This window comes from Dipteris shenzhenensis, chromosome 6 (genome assembly GCF_047967505.1).
Source record: "Dipteris shenzhenensis isolate YYH24624 ecotype China chromosome 6, Dip_SZ_1.0, whole genome shotgun sequence".
Lineage (NCBI taxonomy): Eukaryota > Viridiplantae > Streptophyta > Polypodiopsida > Gleicheniales > Dipteridaceae > Dipteris > Dipteris shenzhenensis.
Genome location: NC_141601.1, coordinates 49603407 through 49612917, shown reverse-complemented (window position 1 = coordinate 49612917; position 9511 = coordinate 49603407). Strand labels below are relative to the sequence as shown.

Genomic DNA, 9511 nt, shown 5'->3' with positions numbered 1-9511 from the left:
CATAGACCTTCCAATCTTTCATAGACTTTAATAAACTCTCTCTCTCTCTCTCTCTACTTCTTCAGTACTTGATCATCTTGTTTGTTACCTGCCCCTCATTTTTCACCTCCAATAATAATCTAAGCCATACCAATACCTACACTACCATAGGCTAGCTCAACACTGTTATAATTGTTAAGGTACAGAATGTGTTGAAGGAGACAGCCCTTATTAAGAAATTGAATCCACAAGTCATACCATGCCAACCTATGTTTCTCTGCCACTTGCAATAATGTATGGCATCTCCAGCATCGATCGAGTAGTGTGGAGCTACAAGCATGGTGAAATCATATCCAACAACAAAACTTCCAAGACTTCCAGAATCTGACTTATCGGCGCCCTTACTACTCTCTTGCAAGGCTTCCATAATCAACATCCTTAGGAAAACTCCATAATGAATAAATGCAAATGATATTGTCGCAACCTGTTCTTTGTCTTGCGCGAGAGGTGGTGATGCAACAAGCCTAGCCAAAACCTTAGATCTAACCTTGAATGCTGCCATAAGGTCCAATGGAAGGTCAAGGAACTTAGATTCACCTAAAAGGGGGGAAATGGGAGCTTCATGGTCATGATGAGCCATTGTATGCCACGTAGATTTAGCCTTTAGGTCTTTTGGGAGTCTATTTTTCCATTGAGCTATGAACAACCACGCCATAGTATGCCAACAAAGTTTCTTTGTAGTGGCCTTTTTGTAATAGTCTATTTAAAAATTATATATTTATTGTTTTTAAGAGTCATTTAATTTTAATAAATTAAATGACAATCTAATATTATATTAATTTTCTTTATATAACAAATGTTGTTTTGCTTTCTATAATAAATTTGAAAATTATATCTTATATTTTTAACTTTATGTCATCAATATTATAATTACAAAATTAAGGTTAGCAAATACTGAACTTACTCAACCTCCTTTTTGTTACTTTACAAACAAGTAATTGTACCAATTATCCAGCATATACATGCTGCACTTCACATAAAGATACTGGCACCTCTTTCTAATCTTGGCACTTCCTGAAACAAAACTTAAAATTAGTGATCAAAGGAGTCTCCTAACCTGGAAAGTATGAAAACTTTAGCAGTTGCTGATTTAAACAATCTGATAAATTCACTACAAAGGAAATTCTTTATTTCCCAATGGTGGTTTTAAGAATTATTTGTGTTGTAAATTTTTAAAGAAATTCTCACTAAGTTACAAAATAAAGATCTTCATAAAAGCAAATGAGATCTTTTACAATCTAACAAATATAGGCCAAATAGAAGGACATCTTTGACACACTTTCTATAGCTAGTGATAATTCATCTCACTATTGTTTATGCTATTTAGTGCAACAGGGACTGGAAATTTCCACCCAAAACAAAGAGATCTCAGCTCCCTAGGGCTCCAAAATTTTGGAATAGTTTCAGCATAGAGATGAATTTTGGTGTCCTTTAACTTTATCCCTCAATCATCCTCAGCCTCCTTGCAAAACTTGCTTACTTGGATTGCCTGTTCAAAAAGATGTGCCACCTGTTCCGAAATATAATTTCCAAATAAACATGAAGCAACAAAAGAATATCTTCACACATCTTTTCCTCTTTACTTCGGGCACGCAGACACATACACCTGCATGTGCACGCATGTGGCCAAACATACACATCTCTCTCTCTCTCTCTCTCTCTCTCTCTCTCTCCACACACACACACAGATGTGCCACCTGTTCCAAAATATAGCACCAACAGAATCTCTTCACACATCTTTTCCTCTTTAATTCGGGCACGCAGACACATACACACGCATGTGCACGCATGTGAACAAAAATATAATTTCCAAATAAACATAAAGCACCAAAAGAATCTCTTCACACATCTTTTCCTTTTTACTTCGGGCACACAGACACATACACACACATGTGCACGCACATGACCAAACATACACATCTCTCTCTCTCTCTCTCTCTCTCTCTCTCTCCCCCCCCAGCACCACAGCTTCTGCCTACGGTCCAAGACATGATTACCGTGCAGGTAAGCTAAATGAAACAAGAGATTTTCACTGATGTCAGCAAGAAGGTGAACAAAGCTGATCTTTACATGGAAGTAAAAGAGCAGGAAACTACAGCAAATAATAAACTTATTCTACGCATAGGGGGAGTGCTGGATAGCTGCTTTGAAGAGGGAGAGGACACAGATGACAAAAATCACGCATCTCAAGGAGAAATTACCATGGGTTGAGTGGGATGAAAATGAAATTTGGAATATCATTCAAAAGGAACACAAACACAGGTCTACTTCCAAGACAGGGCAGCAAGGGTGAAGATTCTCAGACAAACCCACAAGCTGAAGGGCACACGGATTCAGCTATCAGAGGAGCTTACTCCGACCCAGCTTAAACAGAGAACCACTGCACTCACTAAAGTGAAGGAAGCCAGGAAAGCAGGAAGTGGACAGTTTACAGAGATGGACAAGCATTGATTCGTGATTTCAAATCTAAGCCTAAAGACTCTAGTCTTAAACTGATGTAATAAAGGTCATTTTATCATAGTACTAGTATGTAACTATATGCCTATAATAACTCAGGAGGAATTGCTTTAGTATGCACTCCCCTGACTCTCTAGTTTTCCAAATGTAGTGGTCATCTTTTTTATGTTTGTACTTTGTCTCATAGGCTTGTGAGGCCCTCTGCAGACATCAACCCCTGTGTGTGTGTGTGTGTGAGGATTTATTAAAAAAGGCCGGGCAAATACAGGAAGGGAACAGCAGTGTTGGAAGGCTCAGATATGTTATTTGTTGCAGATTTAACTCTACATTTGTTTAGGGTCCTTAAGGGGGGCGTGCACACGTGCATACTTTATATAACTTCCAGCTTTAACTTAAAAACGACTGGCAAATAGAGGCAGATGGATGCGAACAGCAAGACTCAGGAATGTTAGCTGTTTCCACTCAACTTAAGTTCGCTTAATTGGGCCTTGAGATCCTGTTGCTTGAGCATTTTAGACCTTGTATACTTACCTCTTGACGCAAATCACTGGGAAGCTCAATCCTTGAAACAAGGTGACACATTTCGCGTTGGACTTCTGGATTGAGTATCTCTCTCCAGGTTGTTGCAGGAAGAGCTAGAATTAAAATTGTAAGTAAATCTTTAGTCGCTGGATGTGACTTATCTCCTTCCAGTGTGCATTTGCAAGAGTCACCGACTGTGTCTGATGTAAGTGGAATAAGGGCATCAATTGCTTGTTTAATCCCATTTACTAGTATATCACTGGACACCACCACCGCTGGTCCATCCTCAGAAGACCCCATCTTGGCTTCAACGCAATTTTTGATACATGTGATGTTTGAAAGACAACTCACACCCAACAAAACAGCAACTCCTTGGCAGCAAGCTTGCGCAACTGCTTGTTGTATGCTTTCTTTGTCTGGGCAGAGTGCAGGACAACTTATGATCCTAGATTTCATCCATTTTGAGACTAAATTATAGGCTTTGGTTGCCCGAAGTTGTTGAAGCACCTTTCTCTGCAAAATTTTGATGCTTCAGTTATCTCTCTCTCTCTCTCTCTCTCTCTCTCTCTCACACACACACACACATTTTTTTGTGTGGAAACTTTTGATTGATTATATTACAAAAGTAGCGGCCTCAAAACAAGGCAGCCAAAATTACATCAGCTGAAAATCTCAGTGTATGCTAGATATGGAGAACGCCTAAAAGCCAAACAAGGAAAATATAGGATCACCAAAGACTTTATAGTTCTTGTCTGTCCATAAAGTCTAGAGTGCCCAATAGCGAACCCAGACAAAGAAAAGATGAAACTCCGGTCTGGGTGGATGAAAACCAAAGAGCCAAAAAAGACTTCCCAAAAGGAACAGTCGAGAATCTCGCTCGCAGGCGCTGCCGAAGAAGATCAATGAACTCGCGAGAACATGGTCAAAACCTATATAAATGAGGCACAGTCTCTCTCTCACACACACACACACACTTTTTTTTTTTGGGGGGGTTGGGGGGGGGGGGGTGGGGGGGTTCAATATGTGACAAGAAAGAATATCAGAGCCTGCAGACAAGCAAAGAACGATTCACACACTTTTTTTTTTGGGTGAAATCCATTTGTCATTACATTACAAAGAAAAGTCCCCAAGAAAGGGACAACCAGCTACACACACACACACTTTTTTTTGGGGTGAAATCCATGTAAATTTACAGCATGTGCGCACGCATGCGAATAATACAAATGGACAACAATAGAGGAAGACAGAAATGGGAACAGACTTTGAGACGTGGGGAGATTAGCAGCAATGGGAAGACACTTGGTTACCTTCGGAGGATGCCATGATCTGCAAAAATATCATGCAACAGGGCTTGGAATTTTGTCTATATCAAACAAGGGACGGTGTAGTGGAATAATTTCAGAACAAATATCCAAACCTATACAAATCAGATAAGAGAGAATCTCCTCACATGTCTGCCAATTTTGAGCTTGTAGAAACTATAGGATAGAAATTCCAGCAATATAAGAAAGACGGAAGTTAGTATTCAATATCAAGCTGGACGTTATGCTGATTCCAAGGGCTGCTGAGAACAGCTGAAGAGGCTAAAGGGACTGCTGGAGCTAAGTCTGAAGTGCCTCACTGGCTGCAGATGACTCCTGCTGCTGGCTGAGGAAGCTGATGGTATAATGAGGACAGGAAGGCTGTATATTATAGGGCTTGGACTCCCTTTCTGGCTAGCCGACTGGTCCCTAGAGCTGGCTGACCTGCTACAGACTGCCCAACCAGTCTGTGGGAGTTTTTGGGCCTGGTCAACTGCTCTTGTGTCTATATAAGGCTGATGCAGGCCTCCATGGGCACCCTATGAAGCCCCCCACTGCTGTGGACTGGTTCCACCTGTCGTGGAAGAGTTCCTGGGCAGACCCAAGGCCATGACGTGGCTATATGGCCCTGTAGCAGTCTGTCTGCTGCTAAATCAGCCCTGTGGCTGTTCAAGTGGCTGTGGGGCTGTATGGGCAGCCCTGTGGCTGCTCCTATGGCAGTGTATGAAACAGCCATCTGATACTTTTGAGAGTGAAAAACAGCCCATTCGTGAGCAGCCACGCAAAATGCAGGTTTGACCATCATGGGGGATGCCATTCAATGCTTTGATGAGAAAAAGCTGTGTCTACATGAGGGCCCATATGTGAGCATTGCCTACATCTTGGAAATCCTAGTGTGCAACCAACCACCGCGCTGGCGATCACTTATCTTGTATTAGAGGGGTGGTTAGTCCCTAAAAAAGACCCGAGTAATATATATCCAAGATTCACTCTTATACATTTTGAATTGGTTTCACTGATTCAGAATGAAAAAGTGGTTTTGAGGTTGAAGTTGAAACGAAAAAAAAGACGGGTGAAAATAAAAAAACAGAGTAGCCGAAGCTCCAAGAGATCAAGTGTGCCATCTCTGAAGAACTTTATATTCACACAAGACTTTCAGGACAATGGCACGACATAGATCATAGTGGGATCCTTCAGCAACGTACTTCACAAACTGTGGGTCCTTATAATATTGAAGGCCTTTCCACAATTCCTCCTACAATCGATCCATCCTCCAAATGACAATCTCAAGTCGATGTTGTGAAGCACTGAGTACCTCCTCCAATCGATCAATCTCTTGTGCGACAATCCTGGGTTGCCGAGGGACCCATTGCGAAATGGCTTCATCTTTCGCAGGACAATAGGCTGAAGAAATATCGTTGCTACCGTGTCTTTCCATCTATATTCCTTCGTGTTCCTCCACTGGTTTATATCAAAGAGCATGCAAATTTCAGAGATCTTTCTACAATATATAGACATTATTCAAAATCTTTCATATGACATTATGGTCCTTGTCTTGGCAAAGGATCACTTCAATCACTTGGGAGCTTTGTACAACATCACTTAGATCACTTTGGAGCTTTGTACAATATCACTTCGATCACATCGTCTATCTGAGGGATCTCAGGTGCATCCACAAGTTGCTCCTCATCTGTAATAGCTCTACTATCATGCTAAAACTTGATTGTTCCAATCTTCCTCATCTTCCCTACAAATGTGCCCAAGAGTATTTGTCACCACATTTGAAGCATATATGTTGCATCGCCGTGCTATCCATAATTTTCTAATTTCTGAATTTTTTGGTACAATATCACTTTTGTGTCAAATTTTCATTTCGCTGTTTGTATGTCTTGGCACAAAACATATTGTTGCCCATAGGGCCGCTGCTGCAACCAACTTCTCATGCCATTTAAACAAATCCTGAGATTTTTTTCCAGCCTCCACTGTGCTCCCATAGGAGATGCCCATATTGACATGTACTCATTAGCGTACTTGGATTCAACAATGTTTGCAAGTTTGAAGCTTGCCTAATGGTTTGAGGCTCAAGATTGCCAAATGAGGAAATGCGCCTTGAATGTAACACAATAATTTTCCTCTCTTGGAAATATATTGCACGAAGTGGGAATCAATGTGTGTATTCTCGGACTGTATCAAGCTTATATCCTGCATGAAAATCAACTCAAAGGTGGGCCGTCGAGTTCTTAAACTTGATCACACCTGACAAGACTACCTAGCACACTCTTCTGGAACACCACCATTTGTGGACATTTGTAATTTCAGCATCCATGTGACAATGTGTCCATAATGGATCAAGAGTAGCACGCACCACATCTTGGGAAGGCTTCATACTATAAATAACTATTATTTATATGAAGAAGTCTTCTATTAGGCAATATGTCATTTCGCATGTCACAAAAGGACAGCTGTAACCACAGTGGAGCATGATCTGCATGTGGAAATGTATAATCAGCCCACAAATGGCAAGTAAAAGCATCATACCGATGCGCATGAAGCATATACCAACAATCCAAACCAGCACCATAGGCGGACTGCGCATTATGCTGAAATGTAAAGCCAGGAAACAATGCTCATGTCTCTTTCCATAGATCAGCAAGATCAAGGCAAGAAGATAGCTGCATCCATTTCTCTCTCTCCAAGGCAAGCATATGCATATGACCAGAGGTATTGTCTCCTAGCTGAGGTGCATTATTAAAGTCCCCACTAAGAAAAGCATTCTGCCTCCAAGGATATTGTAGCATAACCTGCCAAATCAATGCCCTGCAGTGTGATGATTGCAGGGCATAGATAAAGGCAAATTCATAAACCTCTCCTGTCACAAGCATCCACACACCTGTGGCCATGCTAGCTAGTGCCAGCGCAGGCAGCTAAGTCAACGGCCACGTAGACGTCCGTACAGCCATTCAGGCAGCCCTGCGCAATCAGCAATCAGAACACAGTCAACAGGCAGTCAACACCACGTCATCGCAGGTCAAAAAGCGCAGAGTTGACTATTTGATCAAAAATCAATGCGTTGACTTTTTACCGACCTGGTCAACAATCGGCGTTGACCAGCCGACCAGGTCAACGGTCGGCGTTGACCAAGTCAGACTGGCTGACCTATCAGCCTATCAAAGGGCAGCCTTTGGCCCTCATTCTTCATCCACTCCTCAGGCCTTCAAGCCTTCAAAGCAACAGAGTCAAGCCTCCTCGCAGCAGACCAGCAAGGTAGCCTCAGCCTCTTCAGGGATCTAGTGAGGATTCACCTCCTCTAGGTAGTCTAACCTTCCAATTTTGCAATGAGGGTTTCAGCCCCTTCATACAGTTGTATTCAGTCCTTTGGGCATTCATTATTCAGTTGTATCTATTTCCTCTTCGGAGGTCCACTACATTCTCTCCCTCTGATTCTCTCATTCACATCCACAGCTCACTTTGTGTATTGAGTGCATCATCTTGCAGTTGCAGTTAGTATTGAGTAGGAGAGAGAGCGAGGATAGTCTATCTCCCGCTACATCTCCTTTGAAAAGAGATTGTATAACAAGCCATCGATCATCTCAATCATTGTAAGCCAAAATAGGATGAAGCTCATGCTTAAAGAGAAAAAACACTCCAAAATAAGAAATTTATCCCACATCAAAGATATCATATCCTGCAAAATGTCCTGCCTAACCAGCATAGCAATGCTGATTATGCTCCTAAAGGGGCACTATATTGGGCTGCAATCTTTTGACATATGCCCACACTATCTTCCATTTACGCAAATCGCAAATTCCATGTACATTGTAGGTCAAGCATTTTAATTGTGCTTGCATATTTACAAATTTACATATATGTACAGACCATTTCACTGAAGAAAGATCGAGACTGCATATCAAGCTTAGGATCCAAAGCAAGATCCCAAGGTCGCCAAATAATGAGGGTCACGTAATGCAATGGCAACTTCATCTTCTGGAAAGAGACTACGAGTCGCAATCACTGCAGCCCAAGTGATACCCATACCGGAATTCTCAGCAGGGGTGTCACCACTAGATTAAGCACCACTCCAAGTACGAGGTGGAAGAGGCCTCCTAGGAAAAACTATTTTCCTTCGAGTTTGCAACCCTCATTTGAAAATTTTTCCTTTGGTTTTGTCTAGGCTACAGAGGGTAATTGCATCTTACCACTGCCAACAAGAGGTACTTTAGCTTTCCCTTTATCCTGAACGGTAGGAGCAAGTTTACTGTTTTTATTTTGGAGCCCAACGATCCCATAAGCATCTTTTATTTTGCACAGATGCAGGTATGGCTTCCAGAAACATTTTGTGCAAGGCCAAAGTACATTGAGAAGCCATGTGGCCAAATTTCCTGCATTCGAAGCAGACTCCTGCATATAAACCCCATTTAAACTTGTAAAACGCACTACCCATTAGAACATCATTAACGTAATGAAATAGGATTCTCGCGTGGGGACATCCGTGTCCCATTCACACAATTTATTTTCTTTTGGTGAAAACAAATTGTCAGTATGTTACAAAAAACAGTCCGAAAAAAAAGGCAAACTGCTACAAGGATCAGAAGACCTCATTATATGACAAGAAAGCTGAATAATCTAAGTTCCCCGCATGTGCACACACACACACAAAATTTGTGAAATTGTACACACGCAAAGTATCAAACGCACATGCATGCAATGCACGCGCACACATTTTTTTGTAAGCATGATCTCATTAAGAAGAATGTACATGGCTACAACTCATAAACTAAAAGCAGTGCTAAAACACTTCTAACTAGGCCAGAGGAAGGTCCACAAGAGAATGCGCATATTGGAGAGACTAATGTAAGGATGAACGGAAGAAATGATAAACATCCACCAAAGAGTGCCTGTACAGTCGGATGTTACGAACATGATAAAATGACCATAGAGGCCAATAGTGACACTAGCATAAGAAGTGAGCAAAGTCTGGCATTGAGGCATATCTACCAAACAGCCAAAATTGCTGCCAAAAGAAATACCGAGAAAACAAGCATGAAGACCAGTCCTCAGACTGGGAAGAAAATCATGAGCGACTAAGACCAAAAAACTTGCAGCACGGTCTCCCTCGCATGCAAACGACTAGGGCAGTCTGAGGAAGCTATACACCTGGCATCCAATATAGATGCCACCAATAATGCCCTTAC

At 41.7% G+C, this 9511-nt stretch overlaps 1 protein-coding gene across 4 annotated transcripts in view; it reads right to left on the bottom strand.

Moving 5' to 3' along the window:
• Positions 1-1188: 1188 nt before the first annotated feature.
• PCS2 (phytochelatin synthase 2) overlaps positions 1189-9511 on the bottom strand; it is a 44848-nt gene continuing 36525 nt past the window's right edge. For 3 of the 4 annotated variants that reach the window (XM_087375798.1, XM_087375799.1, XM_087375800.1), the window contains 2 exons: positions 3028-3531; positions 1189-1549 (listed from right to left, as the gene is read on the bottom strand). In XM_087375798.1, coding sequence (XP_087231924.1) covers positions 1484-1549; positions 3028-3531 — 570 coding nt within the window. In that variant the 3' untranslated portion in view covers positions 1189-1483. The remainder of the gene's footprint in view (positions 1550-3027; positions 3532-9511) is intronic. The other variant, XM_087375801.1, reaches the window with a different exon arrangement.